Source organism: Hemitrygon akajei, chromosome 17 (assembly GCF_048418815.1).
Source record: "Hemitrygon akajei chromosome 17, sHemAka1.3, whole genome shotgun sequence".
Classification (NCBI taxonomy): domain Eukaryota; kingdom Metazoa; phylum Chordata; class Chondrichthyes; order Myliobatiformes; family Dasyatidae; genus Hemitrygon; species Hemitrygon akajei.
Genome location: NC_133140.1, coordinates 67,742,846 through 67,762,169, shown reverse-complemented (window position 1 = coordinate 67,762,169; position 19,324 = coordinate 67,742,846). Strand labels below are relative to the sequence as shown.

The following is a 19,324-nucleotide window of genomic DNA, read 5'->3' as shown; positions in this document are numbered from 1 at the left end:
GGCTATCCTCCAGTCTTCTGGTACCTCACCTATTGCTAAGGGTGATTTAAATATCTCTGCTAGGGCCCCAGCGATTTCTGCACTTGCCCCCCTCCCCTGCAAGAGTGCGAGGGAATACTTTATCAGCCCCTAGGGATTTATTCACCCTAATTGCCTCAGGACAGCAAACACGTCATCCTCTGTAATCTGTACAGGGTCCATGAAGTTCATACCGCTTTACTTCACTTCTCTAGACTCTGTGTCCATCTCCTGAGTAAATAGAGCTGCAATATATATATATATATTTAAGATCTCCCCCAATTCTTTTGGTTCCACACATGAATTAGCATTCTGATCTTCCAGAGAACCAAATTAGTTCTTTGCAATCCTTTTCCTCTTAACATGTCTATAGAATCCCTAAGGATTCTCCTTCACCTTGTCTGCTATAGCAACATCATGCCTTCTTTTAGCCATCCTATCTTCTTTCTGAAGTGTTCTCTTACACTTCTTATACTCCATAAACACCCCATTTGTTCCTACCTGCCTAAAACTGCTATAAACCTTTTTTTCCTTGGCCAGGGCCTCAATATTTCTTGAACATCAAGCTTCCCTGTACCTGTTATCTTTACCTTTTATTCTGCCAGGCACATACAAGATTTGTACACTCAAAATTTCACTTATTTCACTTAAATCCCACTTATCAAGCATACTTTTGCTAGAAAACAATCTGTCCAAATCCACATCCTTTCTGATACTATCAAAATTGGCCTTTCTTCAATTTAGAATCTCAACATACGTACCAGACCTATCTTTTTCCATATTTACTTTGAAACTAATGGCATTATGGTGACTAGATGCAAAAGTGTTCCCCTACAGAAACTTCTGTCACCAGCCCCATCTCATTCCCTAACAGCAGATCAACTGTCGCCCACTCTTTCACTGGGACTTCCACGCACTGATTAAGGAAACTTTCCTGAACACATTTGACCAACTTTGACAGAATGGGAGTCCTAGTCAATATGCGAAAAGTTAAAATTACCTACTATAACAACATTATGTTTCTTGCAACAATCTGTGATCTCTCTCTATATGTGTTCCTCCAAATCCCTCAGACAGTTGGATGGTCTGTGATGTAGCCTATTGATATAGCCATACTTTTCAGTTACACCCATAATGCCTCACTAGACAAGATCTGCAGTCTGTCCTAACTGAGACCTGGCATGACATTTTCCTTAACTAGTAACACCACCGCTCTTCTTTCAATCCTTCCCGCTCTGTTGTTTCTAAAACAATGGAACCCTGGAATACTGAGCTGCCAGTCCTGCCCCTCCTGCGACCAAGTCTCACTAATGGCTACAATATCATAATTCCAGGTGTTGATCCATGTTCTGAGCACATCAGCCTTCCCTATGATACTCCTTGCATTGAAATACATTCAGCTCAGGACATTAGTCACACCATGCTCAACCTCTGGTTCTTGACTTTTCCTGAGGCCTTAACAACATCTGTCTCCACAACTTCTCCACTAACTGTTCTGGCACTATGATTCCCAGCCTTCTGCAACTCTAGTTTAAACTCCACCATGCAGCAGTAGCAATCCTTCCTGTTAGGGTATTGGTCCCCTTCCAGTTCAGGTGCAAACCATCTTTCTGTATAGGTCCCACCTTCCCTGGAAGACAGCCAATGATTCAAAAATCTTATGCCCTTCATACTATACCAATTCCTTAGCCATGTGTTAAACTGGCCTCACTGGCACGTGACATGGGTAGCAACTCGGAGATCACAACCTGGAGGTCCTGTCCTTTAACTTAGCACCTAACTCCCTCAACTCATTTTGCAGTCCCTCATCATACTTCCTACCCATGTCACTGGTACCTACATGGACCACCACCTCTGGCTGTTCACCCCCCCACTAAAGAATGCTGAGGACTCGATCCGAGATGTCTTGGTACCTGGCACCCATGAGGCAACATATCATCTGGAAATCTTGTTTTCATCCACAGAAGCTCCTTTCTGTTCCTTAATGAATCTCCTATCACCACAGCTCACCTCTTCTCTCCCCTTCCCTTCTGAACCTCAGTCAGACTCAGTGCCAGAGACCTGAGTGTTACGTTTTCTCTACTAGGTCATCCCCCCACCCCAAAACAATATCCAAAGTGTTATACCTGTTGTTGAGAGGAATGGCCACAAGGGTACTCCGTACTAGTTATTTAGCTCCCTTCCCCTCCCGGTCTCCCAATTCGCTTTATCCTGCACCTCGGGTGTAACTACCTCTCTCTGTGTCCTATCTCTCACCCCCTCAGCCTCCTGAATGATCTGGAGTTCATCCAGTTCCAGCTCCAACTCCTTAATGTGGAGTGTTACAAGGTAAAGCTGGATGCATTTCTTGCAGATGTAGTCATCAGGGACACTGGAGGTCTCCCTGCTTTCCCACATCCTCCAAGAGGATCATTCCACTATCTTGTCTGGCATCCCTACTGCTCTAACTGAGCAAATATAAAGATGGAAGAACAACAAACTGTGGGGCTGCGGTCTCAAGGGGCTTCGGCCGGAAAATCCCCACTCTAACTCTGTCCACCGCTTCACTTGCTGCTGCCTTACTTTAATTTGTTCTTGCCAATCAATTCCGAACTCGCCGATTGGGTGCTGCTCAAAGCTCTAAACTGCCGCGAGTCGCTGTGTTTTCTACTTATTCGCCGAAGCTGAGTGAACTGCGTCTTCTCAGGCGTCTGATCTCTGATTGGGTGCTGTTCAAAGTATAAGTCCCACTTTGCTGCATTTTCTGCAAGTTTCACTTTTACACCTGCATTGGACTGGTGTTTGTGTGCCCCTGCCATAATGGTAACGCAATTTGTTCAGGTTTCTGTTTAGACATTGCAACTCTGTTCATGCTCACTTTCATTCCTGGCTACACCTCAATTGTGTCTCTGCCTGCTGTTTCCATTGATATGGCTATTTCAACTGCTTTTTTAAATACAAGCTGTGCTTCAGTTAGTTGTTTTTGAATACTTCCTTGTAAATTTCCACCAAGTGATCTCCTAGTGCACCATTAAGAGGATTACTGAACTGACGATGCTCACACAATCTCTTCAATTCAGCCACATACTCCCCTTCATTTTGATTCAGCATATGAATCGTAAAGTATTCAGCAATGGCTTTGGTTCTAAATGTTGCTGCACTACTTTCATGACATCAGCAAAGCTCATCTTGGCTGGAACAGTGAAACTTTGGAGCAAACTATATGCCTTACCAAAGTATTCTGCAGGAATTGGTACTTGCTTCTTATTGGCTATTTCATTTGCTTCAAAATATTGTTCAATTAGCTCAGTATACATGAGCCAGTTACAGTACAATGTAGCCAGCCATTTCTGATATTTTTTGGGATTGTTATCACCCGTTACTCACTGCTTATGAACCCCGAATTCTTCTGTTTGCTGCTGTTTTTAAACTCGGCTGTCTACACTTACCGCATTGTTTTTTTACTTGACATTTCTCACTGAGCACTTTTAAAACTCGAATGTTTTGCTGTACTTCAAAAGATTGGTTGTTGTATTATGTTTGTTTCAAAAACACCTCGTTGCTACTGTTATGTTTTGTGACTTCAAAACATTAAACTAATTCAAAGGAAGACATGGGAGCCTTATGCTCCGGACTTTGTTCCTTACTTTGAACGAGGCACACACTTATCACGTGGTAGCATTATGACGTATGCAACTCATGTATTTTAATGCATTATTTAAACAAATAAATATTTACAAAATTACTCAAATATTAAATACACAACATCAAATGTTGCAGACTTAGTCTGCACAAGACTTCCCCAAACATCAATGACATCTTAAAAAGGCAGTGTCTCAGTTCATCCATCAACTTTCACTAACAGTAAAAGTGAAACACTAACAGGCTCGAAGGGCCGAATGGTCTACTTCTGCACCTATTGTCTATCAGGAACATGCCCTTTACTCATGACAGGTTGCGTACTCCTTATCTGAAATTCAATAATCTGAAAACCTCCGAAATCCTATTTTTTGAGCGCTGACACGATGTCCCAAATTCAAAAAAGATTACAAAGCATCACATACAGTTCTGAGAATGACCTCACGTAAGTATCGAGCAGAAGTTCACGAAAAATAGAAAAACACTGCTTAAAGCGAAAAATTAAGATCTCGATTGTGCATTCGTCAGCGTCGGAGTGAACACATGCCGCTTAACGGAATGCTGATCATGAAACAAGCAAAGATCTATCACGACGAAGTGAAACTTTAAGGAAATTGTTTCATGCACAAAATTATTTAAAATATTATATCCCACCCCTCTCGCCGTAGCTGCTGTAGAACGGGCGGCCGTTTGAAATCGATGCCGGATATGCAGCGCTAGAACCCGGTAACAGACGCGGTCGGGGTGTTGTAACACACAGCTACCGGGGTAAACTGACAGGTTGCGGGGCAGGAATCCTCTCCCAGACCACTGGCGTCAGTGGGAATGCACCAGTTATATGAACTAAACTGCTCTCTAACCAGGTGTACAGTGCCAGGGCCCCCTAAAAATCCAACGTGCAGGCTCAACTGGAACACCTCGGGGCAAAGACCGTCTCTAAATGTTTGTGAAAATCTATCCCTATCGCTGTAACATGAACTCACTCAGCTCTTGTGTCTGAGCTGAGCGGAACTACCAGTCTTCCCGACGGAAAGTCCCTGATTTCCAATGGGATTGTAACGCTTTCCATCCGTTGCATTGGTCGCTGTCGATGTCAATTTGTTTTATTTCCGTAGTGACGTGATGCTGTCAGGTTGTGGAACCAACAGCGTTCTGCGGCGGTCACCGATGGTTCCTCACGATACCCCCGGGCTTCCACTGACTGCCTAAAGAATTACACGGGCAGGCTAAAGTACTGGCACCGTAAGTGTGTTTAATGTACATTTAAGGAGCGCTAAGTTGTAAGTAATGTCTAACCCTGGTGGAGAAGTTTCATTGATTGCATGCGTCTTTCATTGTCAAGTTTTTAAATTAATATAAAACGTTTGCTTATTTCTGCATAATCTACCGTTCGTAAACCCGAGTTCCACCAAAAGTTTACAACACTCGTCAGTTCTTGAGCCAACGGTGTCACCGCCTGTGTTCAGGTTAGCTGATAGCGATAGGAGTCATAGAGAACTACAGCACAGAATCAGGCCTTTCAGTCCATCTAGGCCAAGCCGAACTATTATTCTGCTTATTTCTATCGACCTGGACCATAGTCCTCTATACCCCTCCCACCCTTGTACTTATCCAAACTTCTCTTAAATGTTGACTCCAGTCTCCATTCACCACTTCTGCTGGCAGCCAGCCCCACACTCTCAGCACCCTCTGAGTGAAGGACATCCCCCTCATGTTCCCCTTAAACATTTCAGCTGACAGCTTTAACACGTGACCTGTGGTCTCGCTCAACCTCAGTGGAGAAAGCCTGCTTGCATTTGCACTATCTGTACTCTTCATAACACCGCCCACTCTTCTGGCTGCTGCAATCAGGAAGAAGGTACAGGAAATGTCAGGACCCCCACCCCCAGGTTCAGGAACTCCTCAACCAACAGGCTCTTGAACCAGAGGGGATAACTTCACTTGCCCCATTGCTGAACGGTTCCCACAACCTATGCACGACCCTTCGAGGACTCTTCCTGTCATGTTCTGGATGTTCATTGTTTATTGTTATTTTGTGTGCATTTTTTTTCTTTTTGTATTTACACACACAGTTTGTTGTCCTTTGCACATTGGTTTATGACTGTCCTGTCGGGTGCAGTCTTTCCACCAGCGTGTTGTGTGTGCTGCTTAAATTTCCAGCATCTGCAGATTTCCTCGTGTTTGCGCTTTCATTGATTCTATTGTGTTGCTTGGATTTACTGTGTACGCTCACAAGAAAACAAATCTGAGGGCTGTACATGGCGACACGTGTACTCTGATAATAGATTTACTTTGAACTTTGAAATGATTGATGTACCTTGCATTTACCGCGTTACTGTGACTCCTCACTTACCATCCTGCGGAAGACCCTTTTACTCCAGTTTTCTTTCTGTCAACCAGTGTTTTAAAACCTCTGCAAATATATTACCCCCAACCCCATGTGCTTTAATTAGATTCAGATTTACCAAAACATCAGTCTGTGTAGGCCCTCAGGAACTCCATTTGGCCCATATTTTTCTAAACTTTTTCAATCCTTGTACTCATCCAAGTGCCTTTAAAACATTGTAATTGTACCTTCCTCTACAGCTTCTTCTAGTAGTTCATTCCATATACACTCCACCCTCTGTGGGGGAAAAATTGTCTTTTAGGCCATTTTTACCTCTTTCCCCTCACACCACAACCCTTTGTCCTCTACCTTTAGACTCCCCTGCTCTGGCAAAAGGACTGTGACCATCCATCTAATCAATGCCCTTCATGATATCATGTACCTCAGCCTTCCTGTGCTCCAGAGAAAAACATTTCCAGCCTATCCAGCCTCTCCTCATAACTTAAACCCCCTAGCCCCAGAAACATTCTTATGAATATTTTCTGTACCTTTTTCCAATTTTTCACACTAAACTCTTATGTGAGACTTTATCAAAACCTCTTATGAAAATCCAGGTGGGTGCTCCACATTCGTTGTTGTCCCTTCTTTATTCTCTCAGTTACATTTGCAAAAAGCTATGGCTGATTAGTCAAACTGAATTTCCCTTTCATAATCCATGTTCTCTTTGTCTATTTCCAATAATATTCCTGAGTATCCTGTTATCATAGTATTTATAATAGACTCTTTGGGCCAGCGGACTGTAGTTCACCACAAGTTCTATCTTTATTAAATAGTGCAATTACATTACAGATTTAATTGCTCGGCATAGCTGCTTGAAGCAACAATTGTAAGTGGAAAGCGGCCTGTGAGTGAGTGGGCCAGTGAAGGAGTGGAGATTTGAGGCTTTGACGAGAAGAGGTGGAGGACGAGCTTGTTCCCAGTTAGTCTTTACAATGCCTCCTGAGACGGTGATGTGCCTCTCCTGTGAGATGTGGCAGTCTTGGGGGAACTCCCCTCTCCCGCAGAGTCACATCTGCCAGAAGTGCATGTAGCTGGGCGATCTGGAAGACCGAGTGAGGAATCTGGAGCAGCAGCTGGATGACTTTTGACTCATAAGGGAGAATGAGGCAGTCACAGATGAGAGCTACAAGGAGGTAGTCACACCTTGGCTGCTGGAAGCAGGTCATTGGGTGACAGTCCGAGGGGGGAAAGCGAAGGAGAGTACACAGGTAGTGCAGAGCACCCCTGTAGCCATTCCCCTGAATAATAAGTTTACCGTCCTGGATGCTGTTGGTGAGGACGACCGACCAGGTGTGAGCCACGGTGGCAGGGCCTCTGGCACTGAGTCTGACCCTGTGGTGCAGAAGGATGGGACGGAGAAGAGGAGAGCTGTCGTCATTGGAGACTCTATAGTCAGGGGAGCAGACAGGAGATTTTGTGGACGTGAGAAGGAAACCGGGTGCATGACATCCTGGTACGAGAGGGAAAACAACCAGAAGTCGTGATACATGTTGGGACCAACGACATAGGCAGGAAGAAGGATGAAGTCCTGAAGTGTGAGTTTCGGGAACTAGGCAGAAGGCTGAAGAACAGGACCTCAAGGGTGGCGTTCTCAGGATTGCTGCTAGTACTATGTGATAGTGATGGTAAGAATTGAAGGAGATGGCAGTTGAATGAGTGGCTGAGGAGTTGGTGCAGGGGGCAGGGTTTTAGATTTTTGGACCATTGGGATCTCTTCTGGGGAAGGTGGGACCTGTACAGATTGGATGGGTTGCACCTGAACTTGAGGGGGCGCAATATCCTTGCAGGTAGGTTTGCTAGCATGGTTCGGGAGGGTTTAAACTAATTTGCAAGGGGGGATGGGACCCGGAGTGATAGAGCAGTGAAAGAAGTGCATGGAGTAAAGCCAGATCTAACATATAGAGAGGCTTTGAGGAAAGAGCAGCAGAATAAAGGGTATAAAGGTAGTAAGGTAGAAGGGCTAAAGTGTGTGTACTTTAATGCAAGAAGCATCAGGGACAAAGGTGATGAACTGAGAGCTTGGATACATACATGGAATTATGATGTAGTGGCCATTACGGAGACTTGGCTGGCACCAGGGCAGGAATGGATTCTCAATATTCCTGGATTTCAGGATAGGGGGGTGGGGAAGGGGAGGAGGGGTGGCATTACTGGTCAGGGATACTATTACAGCTGCAGAAAGGGTGGGTAATGTAGCAGGATCCTCTTTTGAGTCAGTATGGGTGGAAGTCAGGAACAGGAAGGGAGCAATTACTCTACTGGGGGTATTCTATAGACCCCCTGGTAGCAGCAGAGATACCGAGGAGCAGATTGGGAGGCAGATTTTGGAAAGGTGCAAAAATAACAGGGTTGTTATCATGGGTGACTTTAACTTCCCTAATATTGATTGGCACTTGATTAGTTCTAAAGGTTTAGATGGGGCAGAATTTGTTAAGTGTGTCCAGGATGGATTCCTGTCACAGTATGTTGACAGACCAACTAGGGGGAATGCCATACTATATCTAGTATTAGGTAATGAACCGGGTCAGATCACAGATCTGTCAGTGGGTGAGCATCTGGGGGACAGTGATCACCGCTCCCTGACCTTTAGCATTATCATGGAAAAGGATAGAATCAGAGAGGACAGGAAAATTTTTAATTGGGGAAGGGCAAATTATGAGGCTATAAGGCTACAACTTGCGAGTGTGAATTGGGATGATGTTTTTGCAGGGAAATGTACTATGGACATGTGGTTGATGTTTAGGGATATCTTGCAGGATGTTAGGGATAAATTTCTCCCAGTGAGGAAGATAAAGAATGGTAGGGTGAAGGAACCATGGGTGACAAGTGAAGTGGAAAATCTAGTCAGGTGGAAGAAGGCAGCATACATGAGGTTTAGGAAGCAAGGATCAGATGGGTCTATTGAGGAATATAGGGTAGCAAGAAAGGAGCTTAAGAAGGGGCTGAGAAGAGCAAGAAGGGGTGTTGAGAAGACCTTGGCGAGTAGGGCAAAGGAACACCCCAAGGCATTCTTCAGTTATGTGAAGAACAAAAGGATGACAGGAGTAAAGGTAGGACCGATTAGAGATAAAAGTGGGAAGATGTACCTGGAGGCTGTGAAAGTGAGCGAGGTCCTCAATGAATACTTCTCTTCGGTATTCACCAATGAGAGGGAACTTGATGACGGTGAGGACAATATGAGTGAGGTTGATGTTCTGGAGCATGTTGATATTAAGGGAGAGGAGGTGTTGGAGTTGTTAAGATACATTAGGACGAATAAGTCCCCGGGGCCTGACGGAATATTCCCCAGTCTGCTCCACGAGGCGAGGGAAGAGATTGCTGAGCCTCTGTCTAGGATCTTTATGTCCTCGTTGTCCACAGGAATGGTACCGGAGGATTGGAGGGAGGCGAATGTTGTCCCCTTGTTCAAAAAAGCTAGTAGGGATAGTCCGGGTAATTACAGACCAGTGAGCCTTACGTCTGTGGTGGGAAAGCTGTTGGAAAAGATTCTTAGAGATAGGATCTATGGGCATTTAGAGAATTATGGTCTGATCAGGGACAGTCAGCATGGCTTTATGAAGGGCAGATCGTGCCTAACAAGCCTGATAGAGTTCTTTGAGGAGGTGACCAGGCATATAGATGAGGGTAGTGCAGTGGATGTGATCTACATGGATTTTAGTAAGGCCTTTGACAAGGTTCCACATGGTAGGCTTATTCAGAAAGTCAGAAGGCATGGGATCCTGGGAAGTTTGGCCAGGTGGATTCAGAATTGGCTTGCCTGCAGAAGGCAGAGGGTTGTGGTGGAGGAAGTACATTCAGATTGGAGGGTTGTGACTAGTGGTGTCCCACAAGGATCTGTTCTGGGACCTCTATTTTTCGTGATTTTTATTAACGACCTGGATGTGGGGGTAGAAGGGTGGGCTGGCAAGTTTGCAGATGACACAAAGGTTGATGGTGTTGTAGATAGTGTAGAGGATTGTTGAAGATTGCAGAGAGACATTAATAGGATGCAGAAGTGGGCTGAGCAGTGGCAGACGGAGTTCAACCCGGAGAAGTGTGAGGTGGTACACTTTGGAAGGACAAACTCCAAGGAAGAGTACAAAGTAAATGGCAGGATACTTGGTAGGGTGGAGGAACAGAGGGATCTGCGGGTACATGTCCACAGATCCCTGAAAGTTGCCTCACAGGTAGATAGGGTAGTTAAGAAAGCTTATGGGGTATTAGCTTTCATAAGTCGAGGGATAGAGTTTAAGAGACGCGATGTAATGATGCAGCTCTATAAAACACTAGTTAGGCCACACTTGGAGTACTGTGTCCAGTTCTGGTCACCTCACTATAGGAAGGATGTGGAAGCATTGGAAAGGGTACAGAGGAGATTTACCAGGATGCTGCCTGGTTTAGAGAGAATGGATTATGAACAGAGATTAAGGGAGCTAGGGTTTTACTCTTTGGAAAGAAGGAGGATGAGAGGAGACATGATAGAGGTGTACAAGATATTAAGAGGAATAGATAGAGTGGACAGCCAGCGCCTCTTCCCCAGGGCACCACTGCTCAGTACAAGAGGACATGGCTTTAAGGTAAGGGGAGGGAAGTTCAAGGGGGATTTTAGAGGAAGGTTTTTCGCTCAGAGAGTGGTTGGTGCGTGGAATGCACTGCCTGAGTCAGTGGTGGAGGCAGACACGCTAGTGAAGTTTAAGAGACTACTAGACAGGTATATGGAGGAATTTAAGGTGGGGGGGGGGGTTATATGTGAGACAGGGTTTGAGGGTCGGCACAACATTGTGGGCCGAAGGGCCTGTAATGTGCCTGTACTATTCTATGTTCTATGTACATTTAGAAGGTGTTTAACCAGTTAAATCTGCAATCGGGGTCGGAACATGAAATGTCAGCTACCCCTTTGTTTCTACAAAGGTAGTTTCACCCGCTGAGTTCTTCCAGCAGTTTATCTCTGATTCCTGCTTCTGTAGTTTCTCATGCCACTGTTGAGTTAGTCTTGGGTGCATTGTTTAACCAGGTCTGCTGGGCTCGCTTTCTGTGAAAAACTTCACGTCTTCTGTGTTAATAAGTAGCTGAAGAAACTATGACCTGTTAACATCTGGATAAGAGTCTGTATGTATTTTACAAGGCACTAAATCAATATCAATGAATTGGCATGGCAGTGTAGTGGTTAGCATAATGCCTTACAAAACAGGCGAGCCTGGTTCAATTCCCACCTGTATGTTCTCCCCTTGACTGTCTCCTCCAGTTCTCCAGTTTCCTCCCACAGTCCAAAGACATTGATAGGTTAGTTGGTCATTGGGGAATCAATTATGTGATTAGGCTCGGATTAAATTTGGGGATTGTTGGACAGTGTGGCTCGAGGGGCTGGAAGGGCCTATTCTCTGCTGAATCTCAATAGATAAATGAAAAATAAATATCTTCATAACTGGATTGGAAACTAGCTGTTTACTTTGATGGTTTCTTCCCACACTTTCCTCAAAGTCACTGCATATTTGTGTCGAGAGGGGTCTGGAATACTTATGAGATATCAAAGGCTGAAGTAAAAAAACTTATCTGAGGGCCTATTGGTGTGAAGGGTTGTTTCTGGAGGGGGGTGGGGAACAACTGTCTCTTTGTAGTTATGTTATCCAGTTAATGTCTGGGGAAAGGAATGTTGGCCAGTATTGATAGTTAGTGAATTGGTACAGATTTCAGGATTCTGTTGATAATATGCATTGCGTTTTACTATGACATCTTGATCTATGTATGGTCAAATATGGAGCTGAGAGTAAATTAGGTCATTTCCACCTCCCTCGTATTTCGGCTGTTTTATCCTCGTTTGGATAAAAGTTTGGAGGCATGACCCCTACGGAAGCCAAAATGAGAAAAGCAAAAAAACACCTGGTTGATAAGCAGGTGTTGAAAAGCTCTGTTAATGATACCTCCTGTTGTTTTGGTGGAGAGTGAACTAAATGAGTGGTGATTAGCTGGTTTAGATTTGTCTGGCTCTCTGAAGACAAGAACCTTTGAAGTCTTGTTGAATGCTGTATCAGAACAGGCTTATCTTGCCCATGCCTCTACTACAGAAAGGATGTTGTCAAAGTCTATAATTTTATCGTTCACTTTACTCACGAGTGGGAAAGCATTTGAGACCAGTTACTACGTACTTCAATCTGACAGTTGTTACCTTCAATACTTCGTAAAATAAAAATTAAAATGCACTTAAAATCTCATTTGAAACAGATAATTGTTTAATGTAAGAAGCAATGGAACAGTCATCAAGTCGGCAGGATCTGTGGAGATAGCACCGGTTTGTAATTTTAGTTTTGACCAATTATTATTAGAGCTTGACAGCTGAATTACACAGTAACTGGATTGCATCAGTATATATTCTGAAAGATGTTCAAGTAATACCTTGCCTGATCAGCTCAGTACTTTATCACAGTCAGGGTGATTAGCTTTCTATTATTGTACATGAATAACATGTTAGAAATTGTTACAATAATAGTAATAGTTGGGTTTGGAAAAGACTAAGTTGCAAGGTTCAGGCCAGGTTTCGATTGGTTTTGAACAGATAGGCTTTCTGTCACATTGTAATTTTACACCCAAGGTGACCTCTAATTGTTGCTTCAGGCACACTGTTTAACAACATAAAGAGCCAGCATGCCATATTATTTTTCCCCTGCTGGTAATCAATGGCACTGCCAATTTCAATAAATGCTGGAAAATCACAGCCACCGTTGTTAGCATCCAGGCTTTAGGTTTTGGGTTCCTATGGCAACAATGTTCCACAATCTACTGATTGTGATCTAAAGAGTAGACAGGGTATTTTCAATGAAGGGGTATCTTTGAAAACAGTAGTTAACTTCCAAGGTTGTGATTGAAGAGGCTCTAAGGAATCTGATTTGCAGTGTGAAGAACACCTCATTAAAGGTCTCTTACTGTTGCAGAAGGAGGAAGGTCATGTATCTCAAGCTGAAAGGAAAGGGGACGACTATGTGAAGATGGGGACTGTTCCTTCCCAGACTGGATACTTGAATCTAGCAGCTGATTGTTACTTTAAAATGTTGAGTCATATAGTTACACATCCCAGAAGTGGGCCTTGCCATGTCCATACCAACCATCCAGTACCCATCTTCACTAATCTCACTTTCCAGCAGTTGGTCTTTAGCCTTCTGTGCCTTGGTAATATTTCAAGTGATTGCCCAGATCTTGTTACACATTGATTGAGTCTCTGCCTCCACCATATTACCTTCCAGATACTAACCATTCTCTGGGTGAAAAATATTTCTTCCTCCGGTCTTTTCCAAGTTTTCTGATGCTTATCCTTTTAAGCCAGACATTCTAGTTTTAAATCTAGGCTCCCTGTTTTTTTTTCTTTCTAGAGCATAGAACATTAGAGCATTGTGTCGGCCTTTTAACCTTGTATAAGATCTACTTCGATCTATGAAGAGATGAAAAGTACTGGCCTTGCCAGTGTCACCAATATCTAGTAAATCGGTGTAAAAAGAATGAAATAATTACTTTTATGATTTTATTTAATTCTAGCAAAACAGCTTAAAAAGGGATAATGCAGGTCACAACTTTTAAATCTGCATGTTAAGATTTGGATGTGTGGAAACTCCACTCTTTGAAAGTTTTCTCAGGGTGTGAGTTTTAATTGTCAAGGCCAGTATTTATTGCCAGTCTTAACAGTACAGTGAAAAGTTGGTGGTGATCCACCTTCTCGAATGCCTGCTGTTACTTGTCGTGAAGGTCACTTACAATATTGTCTGGAACACAACCCAGCGGCAGTGAAGAATACATTTCTGACTTTGGGTGGTGTGTGCAGGTGGTGTTGCCAAATGCCCACTGCCCCTGTCCTAAATGGCAGAGATTGAATGTTTGGGAGATGCTGTCAAAGTAGCTTGGGTAAGTAACTGCAGTTTATTTCACAGAAGTTACAGAAAAAAGACATACTGGTAGAGGTAATGAAAGACTAGGATGGTAGATGGGATACCTATTAGCGGCCTCTTCATGAGCATCACCAGGTAAATGGGGAGTATTCTATCACACTGGTAATCAGGCTTCGGACTATTAGGAGCTGAATCTCTGAACCCAATCTCTGATCTGTTCAGATAATTGTTTCTGGAGTAACAGTAATGCTATTGAATGTCACAGTAGATTGACACTTGTTGTAATTGCCATTCTAACAACGAGATATTTGATGTGATTGCTGTCTTTTCTGCCCATTATCAAGGCACTATTCCTTTATCTTTTGATGGCTTCGCCTTGCTGAAAATAAAAATCAGAACTATAAAGGAATATGAACTACTAAATCAAAAGCAGAACACAATGGCAAAATGCACTGAAGATCAGTCAGAATCTGGGAACTAATTGAAAAGTTCTAATGTCAGGTAAGGAGCCTTAAATTTTTCTGTTTTCTGTCCTGATCTTGTCTGGCTTCCTGTAAAGCTATAGGAATGACTGTGTTTGTTTATAGTTTCTAGCAAATAGAGCATTTTGTCTAATCTGAAAATAGCAAATGTTTGGTATTCAAACAAATTTCTCTGGTCTCTGTTTTCTTGATAATTATTCTCGAATAGTTACCTGCTAATATTGTCAAGAATTAACTTCAGTGAAATAAAGCATTATATTTAAGTATGTATGACCACAAACATTTGACGTTTGGAAGATGGCTCAGGGTGGGACAAACCTTAGCTCTTCTGTATTGTTGGGAGCTGACTGTGAGCACATTCAGTGGTCGTTACCATGGTCTCAGAGCCGGGAAGTTATGGATTCAGTCTTACCTTTGCCTTGGCCCTGAGATCAAAGCTTGAAATTTTGCATTAAGGTAGGCTATGTTGTTGAAGATCTGAATAAGTTTGCAACCCACTTTTGGAGGGTAAAAAAGATCACACACCAGTTTCCTTTAATTTGAAACTGAACCACGCTACTGTTCTGACAAGACCAAATGTCAGGAAACAGTTTAATAAGCCGTTGTGGCATTTCTTAGGGCTCAGATGAACAGTAATGGACCATAGTAATTATCTACAAAGCGATGATATCTAATTTCTGGAAGTATTTGGCTCTTTGGAATATCTTAAGGGTGCTATAAGAAAACGAACTACTATTTTTGGTGTTCTTAGAGTGGTCTGGGTAATTCCAGAGGTTCAGTCAGAGATGCCCATGCTGATAGTACCTTTGCTTCTGAATCAGCAAGTTCTAGTTTCAAATCTTTCACCAGGTACTTGAGCACAGCAGTGTTGTTCAGCCGTCGAGCACAGAGCAGAAGGTGGCTTCTCAAAAGTTCTGTCCTCTGGCTGAGATTTAAACTAAGAGCCTGTCTCCTCTGTAACTTTGAGATAAAACGTTTGTGTGAGCCTATTTTTGGGGGATGGAGGACAGGTATTATTTATTGCATCCTGGACAGTATTTACCCCTTAAATTTGATTTTTTTTTTGATGATAGAGGCTTAGAGCACTACAGGACAAAAATGGGCCTTTCAGCTCATCTACTCCATGTCTGTCTATCATGGGTCTTTCAGCTCATCTAGTCCACGTGTGCCCATCTGCTTGCATCTCGACCAAAGCCCTGCATACCTCCCTCATCTATGTACTTATCCAACTTGCTCTTAAATGTTATAAATGAACCTGCATCGCTTCCACTGGCAGCTCGTTCCACACACAGACCATCCTCTGATTGAGTAGTTCCTCCTCAGATTAGTTCCCCTGAACCTATGAGCTTTAGTTCTAGCCTCACTCAGTCTGAAGGGAAAAACGCCCTACCAGAGATGGCAGATACTTGAGAAACTTTTAAATGATTCATAGATAAGCACATGGATGATAGAAAAATGGAGGGCTATGTAGGAGGGAAAGGTTCAACCACACATCTCAGTTCCTTACTGTTCATTGTGTAGTTCTTAACATGGTTTGTCCTCACAAAGTGCAACACCTCACGCTTGTCTGCATTAAATTCCATCCGCCATTTTTCAAGCCATTTTTCCCAGCTGTAGATTATTCTGAAAACTTTGATAGACCCCAATATTGGTGTCATCCACAAATTTGCTGGTACAGTTTACCACATTATCATTCAAATCATTAATATAGATGAAAAACAACAACAGACCTAACTCTGATTCCTGTTGCACGCCACTAGTCACAGACCTCCAGCCAGAGAGGCAACCATGTACTACCACTCTCTTGCTTCTCTCGCCAGTCCACCATTGAATGAAATTGACTACTTCATTCTGGTTGCCAAGCAATTTAACCTTCTGGACTTGCCTCCCATACGGGACTTTGTAAAAAACCTTGCTAAAATTTATGTGGACAATTTGCACTGCCTTTCCTTCATCAACCTTCTTGGAAAAACTCTTAAGATTGGTTAGAGATGACCTGCTATGCATAAACCCACATTGATGTCTGTAATAAGGTGCTGTCTATCTATACTTGTGTAATGTACTTTGGTAAAAGGAACAATAGTGTGGACCATTATCGAAATGGGGAGAAGTTTCAAATGTCAGAGATGCAGAGATCCTTGTGCAAGACTCCCAGAAAGTTAATTTACTGGTTGAGCCTTTGGTAAAGAAGGCAAATGCAATGTTGGCATTTATTTCAAGGGGAAAAGAATATAAGAGCAAGGGGATAATGCTGAGCTTTTATAAGACACTAGTCAGGCTGCGTTTAAAGTATTGTCAATAATTTTGGGCCCAATATCTCAGAAAGGATGTATTGTCATTGGAGAGAGTCCAGAGGAAATTCATGAGGATGATTCTGGGAACAAAAGGGTTAACATATGAGGAATGTTTGGCAGCTTTGGGCCTGTATTCACTAGAATTTAGAAAAATGAAGAGGGGTGGGTGGGATCTCATTGAAGCCTATCAAATATTGAAAGGACTAGATTGGGTGGATGTGGAGAGGATGTTTCCTAACGTCGGGGTATCCAGAACGACAGGGGTGACCCTTTAGAACAGAGGTAAGGAGGAATTTTTTAAATCAGAGAGTAGAAAGTCTGTGAAATGCTGTGCCACAGAATGCGGTGGAAGCCAAGTCCAGGCAAATATTTAAGGCAGAAGTTGATAGTTTTCTGATTGGTTAGGGCATCAAAGGATATGGCGAGAAGGCAGGTGTTTGGGGTTGAGTGGATCAGCCATGATGGATTGGTGGAGCAGACTTGATGGGCTGAATGGCCTAATTCTGCTCTCATGTCGTATGGCCTTACCCTGCCCCTTTTGAATACCTTCCAGTAATTTATACACGACAGATGTGATATCAGAATCAGAATCCAGTTTAGTATCAAACATGAGAAAATCTGCAGAGACTGGAAATCCAAGCAACACACACAAAATGCTGGAGGAACTCCATAGACTTGGCAGCATCTATGAAAAAGAGTAAACAGTCGATGTTTCATCAGGATTCATGATGAAGGGTCTCTGCCCGAAACGTCAACTGTACTCTTTTCTATAGTTGCTGCCTGGCCTGCTGAGTTCCTCCAGCATTTTGTGTTTGTTGCTCAGGTTTAATATCACTTGCATATGTCGTGAAATTTATTAACTCGTGACAGCAGTATAATGAAATACATGACAAATAACTGTAGAGGAAAAAACAGATTAAGTCTTTTCAATAATTAAATTAAAATAAGTAGTGCAAAAAATAAAATCAGAAATAAATGTAGTGAGTTTCAATGTCCACTCTGAAGTCAGATGGCAGAGGGGAAGAAGCTGTTCCAATATCGCTGATATTGATTATTTGGTCATTATCTCACTGTTGTTTCTGGGAACTTGCTGCATACCAGATTGATCATTAGATTTCCTACATTACAATTACATTTCAGGAACACATCATTGTGAATACTCGCTTTGCAATATCCTGACAGATTTGGGAGGCATGGATGCAAGACTTTCCGTGAAAAATAAAATTTTACATTAGTACTCAAACTAAGGATTGTCTGGCATCTGGATATGAAAAGCTATATTCAGACCTTTTTTTATTTGCAATCTTTTTATGTACCCCTTCCTTCATGTGCATTGTACAATTCTGAAATAGTGTACTAATCTATTTTGCACCTCAGGATAAATTGTTTCATGGGTAAAAAAAATTAGCAACAACTATTGATCTGTCTTTGCTTGCAAGGGATTGATTCACTTTACACTCTGCATGCAGGGCGGCTCAGAAAATGGAGAGGCTCATCCTTTTTTGACTGCAGTTTATAGTTTGTGGAGACCTGGCGGATACCTGTGAAGAAAGATGGGCAATTCCGAGAGTCAGTCTCTGCAGGAAGTCTGGCAAAGTCAATTTTCAGCTGAAGAACGGACGTATCTGGGTGATATTTTTGACATTATGTCTGGATCCAATACCACTGAAGAAACAAAGGGCGGAAAAGCTCCCAAGCAGCAGCTTACACTCAGCATGTTAGAGGTAAATGTCCAGATGAACCAAAATGGTAAACAATGAGAGTAAATTGATCCTGAGATTCTGCTGAATTTTCAAAGATATTACTTGAAAATCGTCCAAAACGTAAGTTGCATTATATCTGTATTTGTTCACAAAGCATAAATGCACTTCTGCCTTTCTGTCCTAGCATACTTGAAATGCAATGGAAGCAAGCAGGCAATGTAAAGTTCGGGAATCAGAGCCGTAGATCAGCCAGTGGAGGGATTGAGGAGAAGGTTGAGTTCAGAATCAGGTTTAATAACACTGGAATACATCATGGAATTTGTTGTTTTACAGGAGCAGTACATTGCAATACATAATAGTAAAAAACTATCTATTACAAAAGTAAGTAAATATAAGAAGTAAATTAGTAGTCAAAAAATATTGACTCTCAAAATGCTGGAGGAACTCAGTAGGTCAGGCAACATCAATGGAAATGAAAAAACAGTTGACGTTTTGGGCCAAGACCCTTCAGGACTGTAAAGAAAGGGGGAATTCACCAGAACAATGAGGTGGGAGGAAGGGGCAGGAGGACAGGCTAGAAGGTGATCTGTGAAGCCAGGTGGATTGGAAAGTAAAGGGTGGAGAGGAGAGTGGACCGTATGAGAATGGGAAGGTGGAAGGGACCCGGGGGAAATGATAGACAGGTGAGAAGATGTAAGAGGCCAGAGTGGGGAATAGAAGAAGAAGGGAGGGATTGGGAATTATTTTAAATGGAAGGAGAAATCCATTTTCAAGCTATCAGGTTGGAGTCTACCCAGATGGGATGTAAGGTGTTGTTACTTCACCCTGAAGGTGGCCTCATCTTGGCACAGGAGGAGACCATGGACCAACATGTCAGAACGGGAATGACAATTGGAATTAAAATGTTTGGCAACTAGGAAGTTCCCCTTTTGGCGGATTGAACAGAGGTGCTCGACAAAGTGGTCCCCCA

The 19,324-nt window shown here is 42.9% G+C and overlaps 1 protein-coding gene across 2 annotated transcripts in view; it reads left to right on the top strand.

Annotated features, from left to right (window-relative positions):
* meak7 (MTOR associated protein, eak-7 homolog) overlaps nt 1-19,324 on the top strand; it is a 112,721-nt gene that overhangs the window by 55,970 nt on the left and 37,427 nt on the right. For both annotated transcript variants that reach the window (XM_073070332.1, XM_073070331.1), the window contains exons 2-4: nt 4,752-4,878; nt 14,220-14,376; nt 18,121-18,375. In XM_073070332.1, the coding sequence (XP_072926433.1) occupies nt 18,205-18,375 (171 nt within the window). In that variant the 5' untranslated portion in view covers nt 4,752-4,878; nt 14,220-14,376; nt 18,121-18,204. The remainder of the gene's footprint in view (nt 1-4,751; nt 4,879-14,219; nt 14,377-18,120; nt 18,376-19,324) is intronic.